Genomic DNA, 19,348 nt, shown 5'->3' with positions numbered 1-19,348 from the left:
AAATAAAATAAAATAAAATAAAAAAATTAAAAAAAAAAAAAAAAAAAAAAAGAAATGTACAGTTCATGGCAGAGTAGCTGGCTCATATATAATATCTATTCTCATTTGACAAATTTAAGAAATCAAGTAATCAATGTGATATTTCATGAGAATCTACCTTAAAAAGTTTCTGAAAAATATATTAATAACAGCAAAATTCACTGACTACTGATGATTTTTACTCTATATAACAGTTATAACATTAACATAATTCACTAACAATTTTCTATACAGTGAAAACTACATACTAAACAAAGAAAATTAAGACAATTTTTAAAAATTACTGTCTCTTCAAAGTTCATGGGCTTTACTTTGATTAGCATACAAACTTAAAGTTTTCCTATAAATAAGTAACATTTTTTAAAGTAGCTTTCTATTTTTTTCTCAAATTCAAACTACAATCATGAGGACAGAATTCAAGACCATCTATAATCAGGTTCTAATTTACCCCCTTACTAATAAACTACACTCCATTAGCACAGCACACTATGGAGTGCTGTGCCAATAATAGCAATATGATGAGCTGAATCCAGAGGGACATTATAACAACATGGTTAAGCGCACTGCCTTTGGAGTTGGGCTCCCTGGGTTTGAGCAAGACCTAGAACTTACTGAGTGACCTTATATAAGCGAATATCTTCATTTTTGATAGAGTAAGAGTACCTACCCCACAGGATTGTTATGAGGATTAATAAATGACAATTTATGTAAGCACTTTATAATAATAAGAGAAATGTAAACCAATACTATTACAGTCAACTTTCCTAAAGATGGTAACACTCCTATATTAAGATAGTCAGATAGTCCCAAGAGTAAACAAACAGAACAAATATTCAGAACAAATATCCATTCATTATTCTTATAGACACTGAGTAAGCAACTACTGTATGCCAGGCATATGCTAGGTCTAGAATACAGTGGCAAATGAAATAGATACATCTCCTATATTCATGGCAAATATAAAAGAGTAACACACAAATACTATTATAAGGATATTCAATTTATTTACTTATGCCCATACTTATTTCATTTAAACAGTATGAAAAGAGAATTTATACTACCTTCTTTCTTGTCACTCTGGCTAATCTCAGCATGAGGAAACACTTTTTGCAGGACAGCTAGGATGTTGTTGAAGCTTCTTTCCAGCAGTGGTTTTATGATGGGAGACAGTGCATGTCCCGAAGACATGACAGCACGCTGGGAAGCAGGCACAATATTCTGCATTGCATGGTAAAAATCTTGGGCATTGAGCACGATTGAGGAAACATCTAGCTGCAGTTTATGACTGCTAGCATAGATCTGAGGATAACGCCTCCGCAGGGCAATCAGGGCAGCTTCAGTGCACAGGGCCTTAATATCAGCTCCGCAATAGCCTAATGCACAAAAGGGAAAAGGATAACAAAGGTAAGTCCATTTTTCCAAGTACCAATTATATTTTGCAAATATGTACATCTTTATCCAAAAAAACTAATATTAAATCAATTATTATGGGCAATTTTACTAGCAAAATGAAAAATGACCCTTTAAAAACATCTAATAAAACCATTTATCCATTAACTAAAAATGCTTTGAATATTAACAAATACATAAACTAATGATATTAAAAGAAGTCATATATTTTTGTGCCAAGACCACTGGTTATAATGTACATCTTTCTTCAAGAAAGGTTTAAGAAAAATAACATCATATCAATCCTTCATCAATATTCCTAATCATCAGTTTAGTCCTTAAGGCATTAGTTTTCCATAAATTTTTCTAATATTACTAATTTCAAACACCTATACATAAAAAAGTAGGTACAAAGTAGTATACATAAGCAGAAACTTCAAAATCAGAGCTATTCTACTACCAACTCTGAGTACAAGGTAGAAGCAGGTTAATATCTAAGTATCCCCAAAACTAAATAAAGTTGTAAGCATCTCTGATAATTCCAAAGGTACTAAAAGGAATGAGAATTCTTCCATTTTTCACATTAATTTCCTTTTTATATATATTTTTAGCTTAAAGTGATTGATAATCTAGTTCAAAGGGCTATAGAAACATGAGGCATCATCCATTACCCATATTTAAGTGATCATCAAGTAAAATAACTGATCAAGCTGCCAGTGAAGTCAGTCATTTCATTCATTTGAGCAACAAATACATAGAAAAATATATGAACTGTTAGGTCTTTAACACAAAACAAAGAAGAAAACTCAAACTAGTCGTGGTTGGTTTTTTACATTACCGATTAAACCTACATTTGGCCACCTTTGTCAGTTACGCCAGCAGGGGGAACCACTCAAACTAGTTACAGAACATTAGTCCCTAAACTCTTCTGGGGTGTTATCATATTTATTTCATTTTATATCTTACAATGACCTTGTAGAACACTTAAGTACTGAAATTAAAATGGTGATTAGACAGGAAAAATATAAGCAGAGAAGAAACAGTCCCAGATTAACTGGCAGAAAAAGAACATTAAGGAACAAAACCATATAAATCAAATTGACTCACACTTCTATAATAAACTATATCCCTATTATCACTAAATATCACCTTAACCAAGTCCTACACGCAACAGAAAACTCCTTACCCTGCTCTCCTTTTTCCACAGCACTTATCACCTTATCCTTTACTTAATATTTTTATTATCTGCCTTCCCCAACTAGAAAATGACCTCTAGGATTATTTGTCTTGTTCACTAAGTGTTTATCTATCTCAAATACCAAGAACAATGTCTGGCCTGGCTTTCAATAGATATCCAATAATTTCCTGCGTGAAAGAATGAATGAAAAGAGAAAAAAGTTAACAGCAAGGTTATAGTCTGGAAACATAAAACTGTTAAGTTACCATGTATAACAGGAAAGGGGGAACAATGAATCCTATCTACTAGGCTTTTATTTTTTATTCCCAAGAAATTTAAGTTCTTTTACTATTAAACCAACTTACTGGGACTAAAAATTTCAACTAAAATTATTAAGAATTGTATTCTTAAAAGGAACATTTATTAAGAGGTAGGGGAAAACTTACTATGTCCTATGAGAATTTAATTCAGAAAAGGATAAGCAGATGAAGCTTGAACACTGTCCCATGCCAGCAATCAATTTCCCAAAAATTCCTCAGAAAAAAACAAGTTTACCATTCAGTTCAGTTTAGTTCAGTCACTCATTAGTGTCGTTGCAGCCCCATGGACTCCAGCACACCAGGCTTCCCTGTCCTTCACCAACTCCTGGAGCTTGCTCAAACTCATATCCATCGAGTCGGTGATGCCTTCCAACCATCTCATCCCCCATTGTCCCCTTCTCCTCCTGCCTTCAATCTTTCCCAGTATCACGGTCTTTTCCAATGAGTCAGTTCTTCATATCAGGTGGCCAAAGTATTGGAGTTTCAGCTTCAGCATCAGTCCTTCCAGTGAATATTCAATTCCTTTAGGATTGATTGGTTTGATCTCCTAGCAGTCCAAGGGACTCTCAAGAGTCTTCTCCAGCATCCCAGTTCAAAAGCATCAATTCTTTGGCACTCAGCTTTCTTTATGGTCCAACTCTCATATCCATACATGATTAGTGGATAAACCATAGCTTTGACTATATGAACCTTTGTAAGCAAAGTAATATCTCTTTTTAATATGCTGGCTAGGTTGGTCATAGCTCTTCTTTCAAGGAGCAAGCGTCTTTTAATTTAATGGCTGCAGTCACCATCTGCAGTGATTTTGGAGCCCAAGAAAATAAACTCTGTCACGGTTTCCATTGTTTCCCCGTCTATTTGCCATGAAGTGACAGAACCAGAAGCCATGATCTTTGTTTTCTGAATGTTGAGCTTTAAGCCAGTTTTTTCACTCTCCTCTTTCACTTTCACCAAGAGGCTCTTTAGTTCCTCTTCACTTTCTGCCATAAGGGTGGTATCATCTGTATATCTGAGATTATTGATATTTCTCCCAGCAATCTTGATTCCAGCTTGTGCTTCACAAAGCCCGGTATTTCACATGAGGTACTCTGCATAGAAGTTAAATAAGCAGGGTGACAATATATTAGCCTTGACATACTCCTTTTCCAATTTGGAACTAGTCCATTGTTCCATGTCCAGTTCTAACTGCTGCCTCTTGACCTGCATACAGGTTTCTCAGGAGGCAGGTAAGGTGGTCTATTCCCATCTCTTGAAGAATTTTCCACACTTTGTTGTGATCCAAACAGTCAAAGACTTTAGTGTAGTCAATGAAGCAGAAATGTGTTTTTCTGGAATTCTCTTGCTTTCTCTATGATCTCCAACGAATACTGGCAATTTGCTCTCTGGTTCCTCTGCCTTTTCTAAATCCAGCCTGAACATCTGGAAGTTCTCAGTTCATGTACAGTTGAAGCCTCACTTGGAGAATTTTGAGCATTACTTTACTAGCCTGTGAGATGAGTGCAATTGTGCAGTAGCTTGAGCATTCTTTGGCATTGCCTTTCTTTGGGATTAAAATGAAAACTGACCTTTTCGGGTCCTGTGGCCACTGCTGAGTTTTCCAAATTTGCTGGCATATTGAGTGCAGCACTTTCACAGCATCATCTTTTAGGATTTGAAATAGCTCAGCTGGAATTCCACAACCTCCACTAGCTTTGTTCATAGTGATGCTTCCTAAGGCCCACTTGACTTCACACTCCAGGATGTCTGACTGTAGGTGAGTGATCACACCATCACTCTCCATTTTATTTTCTACTTCTTAAGGAATGAATCACCCCCCCCCCAAAAAACCTATCTTTTCCTATTCCATACATATCTGTAACATTAGTTCAACAAAATGACTGTAGAACACTAGCTCAGACATAAAGTTAATCAAACAATCCATTTCAGAGGAAGTAAAGAATAAACTACTACCTTCAAAAAATATAAACCACACTCCTTTTACTTCTTTAAAAGTATATACAGTTACTGAACATCCTATATGACCCAATTTTAAGTGCAAAAAGTCTAAGTTAAAAAAGACCAAAAAAAATGCTCAAAAAAAATGCTCAAAATCAATGCAGAACAGAACAAAGTCACTAAAAGTTATTTTATACAGTAAATGTTGCCCATAACATTTGTGTTTGATATAATATGTTAATAATACAATTAGCAATCCACTGTTCATTTTTTCTTAACTTATTAAAGATAACTTTAGAGTTTATCAACTGTAATAGATTCCATTTAAAGAAGTAAATTTCCTTCCCTAAATTATATGGATGTTTTTATATTGACACATTTTATTAACAATATCAAAAATCACATTTGTTAATATTACCACAATCTCATCACTACAGTCTTTTAAGTGTTAGCAAGCTGTCAGCTCACAGTGACAAATATGTCATACAGCACCCTTTGAGAACTGCCATGTAGTTTATAATCCATTTTGTTAAAAAAAAAATTCTAATTTTTTCCTTGAAAGTTTGAATTTCATCATTAGTAATAAAGTTTTACTTGAAAAAAATTAATTTTCACATGGATTATCATAACCAACAGAATAAATTACAGGATTTATCTTTGTTACATTTGTTCATGAATGAGAATTACTAGTTTATATCTGTGGTTGTCAACCTTGACTAGTCTGAATAAACAAAGAAAATGAATTAACAATAGGTTACCAACAAACTTAGTGAATCAGAATCACTAAGTGGTGGTTTAATATCATAAATACGTATTTTGAGAAAACTACCAGTCATTCTGATAAACAAAAAAAATGAGAACTACTGAGTTAATAATGTACTTTCCTTTTGTTTAGTCACTAAGTCATGTCTGACTCTTTTGTGACCGCACTGGGACCCCATGCGACCCCAATACTTTATACACTTTCCTTACCAGACTCTAAAACAGGATTAAAGGTATATCATAACTAGGCTAAATAGCTTATACTAAGTGTGATCACATGTCCCGGTTTAGGTCACTTGCCTAAACAGCATATTTTTTCACTCTCAAAGGGTCCTGGTTTAGAAAATAGGTGATATGACTATTCTAGAAATACTGAAATATAGCCTCTTTTGAGAGTTAAAAGTTGATATTAGAGAAAATATCAAAATCCCTTCCATAAGAATTCCATAACTATACTAGTTCTACCATTACAATTCTAATAGTCTGATAAATACACATATCTAGACACCAAAAAAAAAAAAAAAGGCATTTTGAGTACTGTTAAGATGGAGATTTGTCTGAAAGACTGAAAGTATAAACTATTCAAAGAGGCTATAAACTAGGAAAGGCAATAAAATTTTATGAAGCTACTTTTTAAGTAAAATACCAAACAGTGAAGGTCCACAAGCTAAGATGCCTCATTGACAGAGACCCTTTCATTGCTTAAACCTTAGTGAAAATGAATAGACAAATATGATTAGATAGAAGATCTTCATTAACTTTAAGCTCCTACTATTTATGCACATGTTCTGGATACCAAAATTACTTGAAGACTACTAAAAATCACACCTATGAAGCATGCAAACCTCCAAGTACTTGGGAATTCATTTCAAGATAAAAGTTACCAAATCCATAACCTCTAACAAAAGGTCAACCATGTTTTCAGTTCTTCATCAACAACCTGCTTACTCTTTGGTCAGGCATAAATTTCACTCTACTGAACCCATACATGTTAAAACATCTTTGGGATATATAAGTGGTAACTTCATAATGAATTTAAAGTGTATTGCTATTTCATTCCTGTTTGAAGACTTGCATTTGATTTTTTTTAATGTGAATTGGTTTCTTAAATGAAATAAATGTCACAAACAAAATCAGAAGTCAGTTAATTATAATTAAATTAATTATAATTTTTATGTCACTCTCCAGGAAGAAAATAGTATATATATAAGCAGATTCTAAACCAGCAATGCCACCCCAAAAAAAGGCAAGAGAAATTTTTCAGTCCTATAACAAAGTATGTCTTAAAATTTTTTTAACTTAAGAAACTGACTAAAAGCTAAAAGAAATAACCTGATAAAATAAGAAGTAGTGGCCTTTGGAAATGAAAAAGAAAACTGAGACTCTAATATTTAGGATGACAAATTAGAGTATATAATATTTCAGATGGTAGATAGGGTAATAAAAAGTAATTTTTAGATTACTCAGGGAATTTCCAAGATTATCTGTAGACTTCTGCTTATTTCAATTAAGGATCATTCTGTGACAAATTCACAGACCAATCAACAAAGACTTTCCATTCTGATCTGTACTCTAACACAATATCATAAAAGTAGCAGGAAATAAAAGGGGTCAAATTTTCAAAAAGGGCAAAGACTGGGTTTTGTACCAAATACCACCCTCTCCCATAAAGCAGCACAAGGCTTTGCAAAGGTCAAGCCAAATTTACATGAAATGGGTTTGGCGCATGCTCTCTTATACCAGGCAAAGCTTAAACTGGAGTAGTGCTGGAGAGATTTACGTTTTCTCCTCACCAGAAGATGTCGAGGTCTTTGTGGTTCAAAAGTTGAGGTATGCTGCTTCGGAGATGGAGGTCCCTGTGGATGAAGAGGATAATTCGGATGTAGCTAACTGAATGGACTAATGTTCTATTTAAGTTTTAATTATTTGATGGTGGACCACAATGATTTTTTAACTAAGTTGTTCTTTTTGGTTTTGGTAACTTTAAACTTTTCCCAAGTAGACTGCTGATTGTTAGTGGACTTATTAGGGGAACTTCTTCATAATGCTTAAAAAGTTCATGGAGAGATTTTTAATCTATATTTTTGGGAGAATGAGAGAAAAATAGACAAAAGACAGAAAAAGAATGAAAGGAAAATACCTGCGTGTAATATTCAGCTGCTTAATACCATATTCATTTTTATTTCAGACCTAATTAGTGCCAAACTCCTGAATTCTAAAACCTCTGAATTCCATCTCCTATGTATGCACATAAAATACTCTCACCATATCCTTTTAGGGCAATAGTGTTCATTCACTCTGTAGGAGATCTTCTACTCTGTGAATAATTTAACATTAACTTGGAGAGTTTAACATTTAGGGAAATATAGCAGATGTCATTAAGTGTTTTCTTTGAAGACTCCTCTCACTCAACTTCTTTCTACACCACCAGAATGAAGATGAGTCCATCATGTAATCTGTGAAGTAAAAGACTATAGTCCTGCCCTATACATGGATCTTTACCTCTTGTTTAAACTTATTTTTCTTAGTAAAATTTCTGAAAGGGAACAGTTCCTAAAAGGAGACACTGTAATAAGATTGGAAATCCAGCACTCAATGAAAGGCATTATTACTACGGAGTTCTGTTAATCGAAACACCTAATGGCACCTAAAATTTTAATTTAGAAGTGTTCAAACTTCAAGTGAAATGTTTAAAATAATTTTTTACATTTGAAGGCAAAGCCATCTATTGCACAAAAATATAATTATACTCATTCACATTCCAAATATAAGGGGAAAAGGAGACTGAGCAGAACAAACAATGACAATCAAAAATTCAAATAGTAGCACTCACCAACACATTTTTCAGCCAATTCACCTAAAAAAGCATCCGACAATTTTGGATTCCAGTCCCTGGTATGGATCTGTAAAATGTGTTTTCTTGCCTAAGAAGAAAAGCACAGATAAATAAAATCTTGCCTAAGGAAAAAAATACAAATAAAATATCATCAACCCCAAAATGTATCAGATGGAACAAATTCATCAACTAACCATACCCAGAAAAGCAATTGTTTATTTTAAAAGAAGCATAAACAGCTTGGCAGCCGTGTTAACTCTGATTCCCATAATAACCCTGTGAGCTATGTAGTAGAGATCCTTGTTTCACAAACTAGGACATGTAATAGTCTGAGAAGTAAAGGAACTTGATCTAGGACTAGAACTCAAAACTAAATTACACTTTCCTCCACATCATTTTTACCATCTGAAAATGTATCAGCAAAAAACTTCAATGCATTATAATAAGCATAACTTCTAACAAACTGTATATTTAGATTTTTCAGGTCCTTTTAGTTCTAATATGCATAAAGTGTCATGACATTTTGAAGTTGAAGTTTTTGATTAAGTAAAGAAATATAATACACACTGTCATATAAGTTCATGAATGCTTTCACACTTAATACATAACAAGGTAATCTCCATAAATAGTAATTGAATTCACTGAAAAAAACAAAGGTTTAAACAATTTTACCTTGATTTTTTTCTTTCAAATAGCATTCTCTACCTTAAATCTAACTGTATAACACAATCAAAATTTTAACATCTTGGTTCCAAATTAAATTTCTTTTTCTCCCACAGTAAAAAAAGAAACACTGAACTATAAAAATCCATAATCAGCTGAAAAGTCACATCAGAATGTTTTTTCACATTTGCCTTCTTTCAGGGGAAAAACAACACTTTCTAAAATTTAATGTCCTTATTGCCTCAACACTGCTACTTGAGTTTCTTAAGACTATGAAAAAGCAAATTATAGGGTGGAGAGGGAGGTGGGAGGGGGGACTGGGATGGGGAATACATGTAAATCCATGGCTAATTCATGTCAATGTATGACAAAAACCACTACAATATTGTAAAGTAATTAGCCTCCAACTAATAAAAATAAATGAAAAAAAAGCAAATTATAACCAAGATAAAATTATTATTGGCTTGGTGAGGAATCTGGGATCTAGCTCCAAGACAAAAAGAACTTGGAAGTTATCAGGATAAATTTTGCTCAAAAGTTGACAAAATCTGGAATCAGTAGCTATTGCTTCAATTCCAAGGTCTAAGCTGGGCATTCAACTACCAAAAGTAAACCAATGATATAACAAATATTTTCTTTCATATATATATACGACTTGACGTATGTGAGTTTGAGCAGGCTCCAGGAGATGGTGAAGAACAGGGAAGCCTGGTGTGTATACATACACACACACACTTCATAATCAAATAAGAAATAAATCTTAGTATATTGAAAACAGAAACTGTTACCTTTTGATCCGGAAGGTTGAAAAGAAATTCTCTGTCAAAACGACCAGGTCTCCTAAGAGCAGGATCTATAGAATCAAGTCTATTTGTAGCACCAATAACAACAATTTCACCCCTATTGTCTAATCCATCCATAAGAGCAAGGAGGGTTGACACTATAGAGCTGTAAGAAAATTTTAAAGAGGAAAGAAAGAAAAAAGTTGCAAAAACTGTTGCTTATACTAACTTTTATCAGTCTTAAAGATTTTTATATCCATGTTCAAAAGTGAAATTAAGTTCCAATTAACTTTCTCATATTGTTCTAAACAGGTTTAAGTCTTCTGAAGATATGACATTGGATATGTTTAAAGAGCACAAATTGCTGAATTTTGAAGTATGTGAAACTATCACCATTAAGGAAAAAAGTAATACTGATTATGCTCTTCTTTGCACCCTTTGTAATCCATCCCCACTGCTCCTCCCTGACCTCTATCCAATCCCTTGCAAAGTACTGATCCAAGTTCTGTCACTATACATTAGCTTGCACTACCTAAAATTTTATATAGATAGAATCACAAGGTAAATACTTTTTTTCTACTGGATTCTTTCCCTCAGCATGATTATTTGAAATTTATCACATTGTTGGGGTATTTTTGTTGTTGTTCAGTTGCTCAATCTTGTCTGACTCTTCGCGACCCCATGGACTGCAGCACACCAGGCTTCCCTGTTCTTCACCATCTCCCGGAGCTTGCTCAAACTCACATACATCAAGTCAGTGGTGTCATCCAACCATCTCATTCTGTTGTCCCTTTCTCCTCCTGCCTTCAATCTTTCCCAGCATCAGGGTCTTTTCTAATGAGTCAGCTCTTCACATCAGGGGGCCAAAGTATTGGAGTTTCAGCTTCAGACATCAGTCCTTCCAATGAATGAATATTCAGGATTGATTTCCTTTAGGATTGACTGGTTTGATCTCCTTGCAGTCCAAGGGACTCTCCAGAGTCTTCTTCAACACCACAGCCCAAAGGCATCAATTTTTCAGCAGTCAGCCTTTTTTATTGTCCAGATCTCACATCCACACATGACTACTGGAAAAACCATAGCTTTGACTATACAGAACTTTGTAGGCAGAGTAATGTCTCTGCTTTTTAATATGCTGTCTAGGTTGGTCATAGCTTTTCTTCCAAGGAGCAAGCATTTTTTAATTTCATTGCTGCAGTCACCATCTGCAGTGATTTTGGAGCCCAAGAAAATAAAATCTGTCACTGTTTCCATTGTTTCCCCATCTATTTGCCATGAAGTGATTGGACCAGATGCCAAGATCTTTGTTTTCTGAATGTTGAATTTTAAGTCAATTTTTTCACTCTCCTCTTTCACCTTCATCAAGAGACTGTTTAATTTCTCTTCGCTTTCTGCCATAAGGTTTCTGTCCTCTGCATATTTGAGGTTATTGATATTTTTCCCAGCAATCTTTACTCCACTTTCTGCTTCATCCAGCTTGGCATTTCACATGATGTACTCTGCATAGAGGTTAAATTAGCAGGGTGACAATATACAGCCTTGATGTACTCCTTTCCCAATTTAGAACCAGTCCATTGTTCCATATCCAGTTCTAATTGTTGCTTCTTGACCTGCATACAGGTTTCTCAGGAGGCAGGTAAGGTGGTCTTCCCATCTCTTGAAGAATTTTCCACAGTTTGTTGTGACCCATACACTCAGGCTTTGGCATAGTCAATAAAGCAGAAAAAAAAAAGAGAGAGAGAAAAAAAAAAATAAAGCAGAAGTAGATGCTTTTCTGGAATTCTCTTGCTTTTTCCATGATCCAGTGGGTGCTGGCAATTTGATCTCTGGTTCCTCTGCCTTTTCTAAATCCAGCTTGAACATCTGGAAGTTCTTGGTTCACATACTATTGACCCTTAGGTTCAAGGATTTTGAGCATTACTTTGCTAACATGTGAGACAGTTTAACAAGAGTTTATTCCTTTTCATTGCTAAAACAATATTTCATTTTATGATATATCCCAAATTGTTGATATACATGTTGATGGACATTTAGACTGTTTCCAATTTTTGGCTATTACCCAAAAATATTATGAACATTCACATACAGGTTATGAAAATTTTCCCACAGGTTTTTTGCTAAAAGTTTTATACTTATACCTCTTGAGTTTAAGCCTTAATCCTCTTCTTAATCTTTAATGTTTACAAAATCTAAAACAACGTATTTTCTTTTCCTAAATACTGCTTTATCAATGTCTTTTTTATCATGGCCAATTGAGCCAGAGGTTGGTTTCAATTTTATTTTTTTCAAAGAAGCAACTTTTTAATTTCTTGATTTCTGTATATCTTTGTTTGCAGTTCATATACTGTTATAATTTTTATTTCACTAATACCATAGATTATTTAGACTTAGAGCAATAACTGTTGATAACAGACAAAATTTTCTGCTTGTCTGTTATCTCTTACATTTTGTATATTATTAAACTTTGGAAATTAGTTGTGATTTAAGGCATAATATATGATAAGTTTTTATAAATGATGTTTAAAACTAGTGTTCATTCTATATTGCCTTAGATAAGTATGCACACAAGGTCAGATTCATATAACACAGTTGCTCAAATAATCTACAGAGAATTTATTTTATGCTCCTTCGTTCTATTAATTACCAAGAGGTACATGATCTCTTTCATAATGATGATCAGTTTGACTCTTACTTTGCAGTTCTGTCAATTTTTGTTTTATATAGTTTGAAATATAGTAATTAGGGAATTACAGATTTTAAACCATTACATCTTTTAATAAGTTGAAGCTTTTATCATTATAAGGGGATCGTCTTTATACTTATAATAATGCTTTCTGTCTTACACACAATTTTGTCTAATACAGCAATAGTAGCTTTCTGTTAGCATTTACTTGATAAATTTTGTACCATTTATGAATTGATTATTTCAGACATTTTATATAAAAGAAGGTTCCAAATGGTGGGGAAAAGGCAAGCAAAAGCTTAGTCACAAATATTCACAGCGACAAGAGAAACAAAAAAATACTTTAAGAAATAAAATATTATAAAAACATTACAGCTAGGATGAACATTAGAAACTCACAAATTTAAGCAGTTCAATTCAAAATAGGAAAATTCTACCTACAAACATCAGAAGACAGAGGAGCCTGGCGGGTGAATAGACCATAGAGTCACAAAGAGTTGGACACAACAGAGTGACTGAGCACATACATGCGCACGCGCGCACACACACACACTCATGCACACACATGCTATAAGAAAGAAGTCTTCCTCAAGGAAACAACAGCTTGCACCTTACAAGCCTCACAGCACTAATTCAAGGGTTAAGTCTTAGTACTATGTCAACATATGAACTCAACATAATCAGATTAGGAAATATTACCTGTGGATCTGATCTTGCCTGCTAGAGCGAACTGGAGCTAATCCATCTATTTCATCAAAAAATATTATAGAAGGTCTCATCAAATATGCCTAGTATAAAAAGAAAACAAGTATTAGTTTTCATTTTTAATTTAATTACCATTTTTTTTAATAAGTAACAGAAGTAAATAGGTAATATAAGCAAATGGTACAACATGCAGCAGGTAAGAAAAACTATAGAGGAAAAAGAAAAGCTCCTATCTCCTCAGTCTCCAATCACAAGGTAATGATTGGAGTTACCTACCCAGCAACTAACTACTGTTTTCAATTTGTTTATTCTGCCATACGTGTCATTTACACACATACACATACATGTATTTTTAAACATACTATTTTATTAAACACATTTAAACATACTATTCATATTGCTTTTATCATATAACAGACTATTTTATGTTAATGACATATTTTAATTAGCTCCCATGTAAGGATAGAAGAAAAGCATTCCTACAAACTCTAATATAATTTAAGAAAAAGCAAGGTCATTCTATGAAAACTTAGAGCAAAAGGAAGGTGAAGAGTCTAAACCTGCAGAAATTAATACCAACAAAGGATGATAATAATTTTAAAGACAGGTTTGGCTTAAAATGTCAAGGTGGACTGGAGAGGGCTCACTGGACCCCAATCCTTGAAGCTAGATCACTGGATTCAAATCATATGTGGACAGGATAGGGAGGGTGAATTACAAGGATTCATGGAGTGGCATCAGATGACCAAGAACATAGGAGTGGATTCCTGCCCCAACCCACTGGCATTCATGTGGATTTTTTTAATTCAACTTGATTGGCCATTCCAAAGATTTTTTTTCCCCTATTTTTGGTGATTGGAGCCCTAAAGGTGCACAATGGAATTGTGTTTTGCATTTTTTGGTAAAAGGAACAAAGCAAGGACCTGGAAATACACACTGGAGCAATCTCCTGGGGAGGATTCAGCATGAGTAGATTTAAAGGTGAAAGTAGATTTAAAGAGTTTGTTTAAAACAATAAATCACTAAGTCATTTCTAGGGCTTCAGAGGTAAAAGAATCTGCCTGCAACTCAAGAGACATGTTCGATCCCTGAATCAGGAACATCTCCTGGAGAGAAATGGCAACCCACTCCAGTATTCTTGCCTGGGAAATCCCATGGACAGAGAAGTCTAGCAGGTTATAGTCAGGGGTCACAAAGAGTCAGATACAACTTAGCAACTAAACAACAACAAAAGTCACTTCTAAGTTTAAAGAAAACAAAATTCGGATTGAAGATTAAGTAATTTTCCAATTGGCTATGCCATTTTCCTTTGAAAAAACTATATTTTAAAAACTAAAAAACATAGTCAAGGTAATAGAAGAAGTACCTTCCTCTGACCAAGAGGTAGCAGACAAGTTTCCAGACACCATTAAGAAAACCACTGATGAAAAAGTGTCTGAACAGGTTTTTAATACAGACAACAGTGCCCCATTCTCATTTATTAGTAAAGAAGAGAAATGAGCACCAGGATTTAAGGCTGTTTCTTTGTTATCAACGCATGAATCGTGATACCTAACAAATATGAATTTTTTTCATTTTATTTGTTCATTTTTGATGTATAGTATAATATACATAACATCTACAGTGTTTTGCATTATATAAGACAACATTGACATAGACTGAGAGAGAATTCAACTTATATTCAGGCAATGTAAAACTTTGGTTTTGGTAAATATAGTACAATATTGCAAATCTCATGATTTTAACATTTTCTTCTCTCTAGCTTACTTTACTATAAGAATACAGAGTATAATACATAATACAAAATATTCATGCTAACTGTTTATATTATTGGTAAGGCTTCCTATCAAGTAGTTAAGTTTGGGGGAGTCAAAAATTATATACCAATTTTCAACTGTATGGAAGTTGGTGCCCCTAACCCCTGTATGGTTCAAGAGTCAACTATATACACTTCCTTTTAGGAAAAATTCATATTAGTCCAATTAGATAGGCATTATTTGCTCCATTTTATAGAAGAGGCAAATAAAGCTCAAATGCTTTCAGTTACTTAAAGTTACATACTTAATAGGGCTGGTATATTTATATATATACTTTATATATAAGTATATATACTTATATATACTTAATAGGGGCTCAAATAGTAAAGAATCTGCCTGCAATGCAGGAGACCCATGTTCAATCCCTGGGTCAGGAAGACCCCCTGGAAAAGGGAATGGCTACCCACTCCAGTATTCCTGCCTGGAGAATTCTATGGACAGAGGAGCCTGGTGGGCTATAGCCCATGGAGTCGCAAAGAATCAGACAAGACTGAGAGACTAACACTTTCACTTTCATATATACTTAATAGTAAAGTCAGATATGAACTAACATTTTTCTGACACCAAAGGCCAAACTCTTAGCCAATACATTGTATGGTCAACCCTCAGTATCTTCTGGGGGGTGGGGGGGCCACTGATTCCAAGGCTCCCCAGAGATACCAAAATACAAGGATGCTCAAGTTCCTCACATAAAATAGCATAGTACTGTCAGCCCTATATATCCATGGATTCCACATCTGTGAACTCAACCAATATGAGATGAAATTGTTGCCTGAATCTGTGGATGCAGAACTGGCAGATATGGAAGGCCAACTGCACCTCCTTCATCTCATTTAGAGAACAGATTATATCCTTAATTTAGGAATGTAGACTCTTGTCATTTAAAAAGACATATAATGACTACAAGCAGTTTTTTTTAAAAAAAAGAAAGAAAACATTTCAAATCTATTGCCCACAAAGAAACAGAAATGAAACACAAATAAAGTATATATAGATTTAAAAAGCAACATGGAGACTCCCTGGTGGTTCAGTGGTTAAGACTTCACTTTCCAATGAAGGGGGTGCAGGTTTGATCCCTGGTAAGGGAGTTAAAGATCCCACATGCCTCAAGGCCAAAATAACCAAAACATAAAACAAAAGAAATACTATAAAAAGCAGCATGATTTATGCTATGGTTTTTGATAAAACCAAGAAACATTCCTACACCCAGTATCAAGTTGCAAAAAGTATAATACTGTCAAAAATTTAAGTCATTGGACAATTTGCCAGTATTCCCAAGCTGATTCTCCCCAAAACCACCAATGTTATTTTACATTATTTTCCAATTATTAAGAAATCCTCTTGAAACATGAAGACTGCATATGTTTGACTTCTCAATAGACATCGAACACCTTGACGTTAACAATTTTACTTTATCCCTCTTTCTAGACCCATTATCTGCAACACAGCAGTCTTTAACATGGATACTGATAATAACTAAAAATAATATTTGAAATGCTTTACCAATTAGGTAGAACTTTGATACACATCAACTCAGTAATGGGTATTCAACAAATGCTTGCTTTAAGCATTTTTAAAGTGTCATGTGAATCTCCTTAGGCATAACAAGATATAAATTGCATTACCATGTATGAATGACCCCCTTCAGTACCCTAAATAATTAAAAAGTGAATTTATATCAGGACTAATTTATATAAGTATTAGGAAATGATATTTTTAAAGTTATACATAAGTAGTAAAGATAGCCCAAATAATATTCACTTACCTTACTCAGCCTTTTAAAAGCATTCATTTAATACTGAATTCTTCTAGTATATTTGTAACTCATGAAAATAAATAATATACTGCTTTGTGATATTTCTTGCACAGATATTTAACTTTTTATGTTTGTTCTAGTCCTTCAATTAGATTATAATCTATATGTGGTATCTAGGGATCTCAAAAGCACTTAACATGGTATTTATTATATGCCAAGTTGCCACCTCAATAAATATTCTGTAAATCATCTTAAATTAGTACTAGTGAAACTGCTACTAAATACCTCTAAGACATACAAATTCCAATTACTGATCCTAAATTTAACACACTGATTGGTAAATATGACTTGTTATGAACAGTTTGTGTAATATTTATAGACCAAGTGTATTAAGTATTCTTAAGAAGATATTCTCACATTAGCTGACTTCACTTACCTGATCAAAAAGAAGCCTAAGCTGCCGCTCAGATTCGCCAACCCACTTACTCAGACAATCCGCTCCTTTTCGCATAAAAAAAGCCACCTTTTTGTCTCCCTGACTGCACTCGTTAGCTAATGCTCTGGCAACCAAGGTTTTACCTGTGCCAGGAGGACCATAAAACAAACAGCCTCTAGAGGAATAGAGAGCCAATAAAAGTAAATTAGTGTTACCATTAGCACTAATTATCAATTTAAAAGCATGCACCTCCCATATAATTTTGAATTAATGTATATTTATTATTATTAGACACCGACAAAGCTTTTTGTAATATACAGGCAAAAGTTTCACTTCGCTGAGAGTCCTCAAGGATGTTCTCAAACAATCAAGCTTTGGTATACAAGAAATAGTTCAATCAGGGTAGACAGTAATTTGGCAAAATATTAAAGGCATTAGCCCTGTGATCCAGAAATTTCACATTTTTTACAAAATCATGTAGAAATAATCAAAAGAATGTTATAGACTTTCTTAAAAAATCTAAATGCTATCTATTAATAAGGGACAAATACACCACTACATCTATAAATTAAACACTAGTATGATGTCAAAAAGAATAATACACACAATATTTATTAATATGAGATATCTATATTATAGAGTGAAAAATAAAGTTATATAAGGACATTATTGAGTAATCTCATTTTATTAAATGTTTAAATGCACACTATACATGCAAAATCATAAACTTAATATATGCATATATGTATAAAGGAAAGTTGTAAAGAATATAAAAACTGTTCATCTCTAAAGAGGAAGATTACTTTTAGCTTATAACACATTTTGTTTATAACTTCATTTTTTAAAGTTCCTCATTAATGAGTTTTTTAAATTTACTATTTTTTAATAGTAACTGAATCTAATGCATATGATCAATACTGATCATATTCATTGGATCATATCATATAAAAAGTAAATAAATTGCTATTATGATTCGTAAGAGCCACTGTAGAATTACAGGCCAACATTTAACTCACTCAAATAGAAGATGACTCTTTAAAAGATTTTCTAAATCCTTAAAAGGATGAATAACAAATTAGAACCAAATCTCTTAAATAAAAAGGGATATTTAGCAGTTTAAATCTATGTGTACATCTTCAGAATATTTTATTCTGCCCAATTTCCTCTGACATGATTTCTCAGCCTTTTCTAATAGTTAACTAGCTAACCACCTCATGATCAGACACAATTAATCTGATCATAAACTATCAAGTTTACCATTTCAAAAGTACCACATCATTGAGTCAAAGAAACACTTCACTGAAATTGTGCTTTCAAAGATTAAACAACATATAGTGTCAAACTCAATCCTATTAGACCAAATTAAGGAAAATCTAGTTGGGCAATCCACTTGTATATTCAAGGCCTGCATAAAGAATCTCATCCTAAGTCTGAGTCCAAAATGCTGAAATATAAATTTCAACTGCCATAGCTTTTGAGCTCTAAATAATAAACTTTCATTCTTAATTCTCATTGCTACTGCTACTGCTACTGCTAAGTCACTTCAGTAGTGTCCGACCCTGTGAGACCCCATAGATGGCAGCCCACTACATATCAAATAAATATACGTGAAATATTTATAAATAATACTTAGATTTATAATTACTTACTAATTGAAATTTGATAAATTAACAGGAACAATAATAAACATCTAGCATTACTAACCTTGGAGGCTGAATTTTAAATTTTTCAAAAATTTCTGGATATAAAAGTGGGAATACTACCATTTCCTTTAGTGCATGAATATGATGACTCAATCCACCTATGCTATCAAACCGCACCTTGGAAAGAAGGGGAAAAGTTTAGCACAAAATAATTTTAATTGTATATAGGTTTCTTTTTAACTTATGAGATAACGATTGCAAAATACATGTCTTCAGCAGGAACTGAAGTTTAAACATAAAGTTCATATATAAACAGAGTTCAAAAAATTATACTTTAGGGAATCCCCTGGCAGTATGGCGGTTAGGACTCCACGCTTCCACTGCAGGGAGCATGTATTCAATCCT

General features: G+C 33.6%; 1 protein-coding gene across 2 annotated transcripts in view; it reads right to left on the bottom strand.

Moving 5' to 3' along the window:
• ATAD2B (ATPase family AAA domain containing 2B) overlaps nt 1-19,348 on the bottom strand; it is a 122,570-nt gene that overhangs the window by 61,141 nt on the left and 42,081 nt on the right. For both annotated transcript variants that reach the window (XM_070451180.1, XM_070451170.1), the window contains 6 exons: nt 19,005-19,120; nt 17,301-17,475; nt 13,286-13,374; nt 9,910-10,069; nt 8,456-8,546; nt 1,101-1,412 (listed from right to left, as the gene is read on the bottom strand). In XM_070451180.1, coding sequence (XP_070307281.1) covers nt 1,101-1,412; nt 8,456-8,546; nt 9,910-10,069; nt 13,286-13,374; nt 17,301-17,475; nt 19,005-19,120 — 943 coding nt within the window. The remainder of the gene's footprint in view (nt 1-1,100; nt 1,413-8,455; nt 8,547-9,909; nt 10,070-13,285; nt 13,375-17,300; nt 17,476-19,004; nt 19,121-19,348) is intronic.

The sequence above is a fragment of the Odocoileus virginianus genome, chromosome 2, assembly GCF_023699985.2.
Source record: "Odocoileus virginianus isolate 20LAN1187 ecotype Illinois chromosome 2, Ovbor_1.2, whole genome shotgun sequence".
NCBI lineage: Eukaryota > Metazoa > Chordata > Mammalia > Artiodactyla > Cervidae > Odocoileus > Odocoileus virginianus.
The sequence above is the reverse complement of the archived record's forward strand: the minus strand, read 5'-3'. Positions and strand labels throughout refer to the sequence as shown.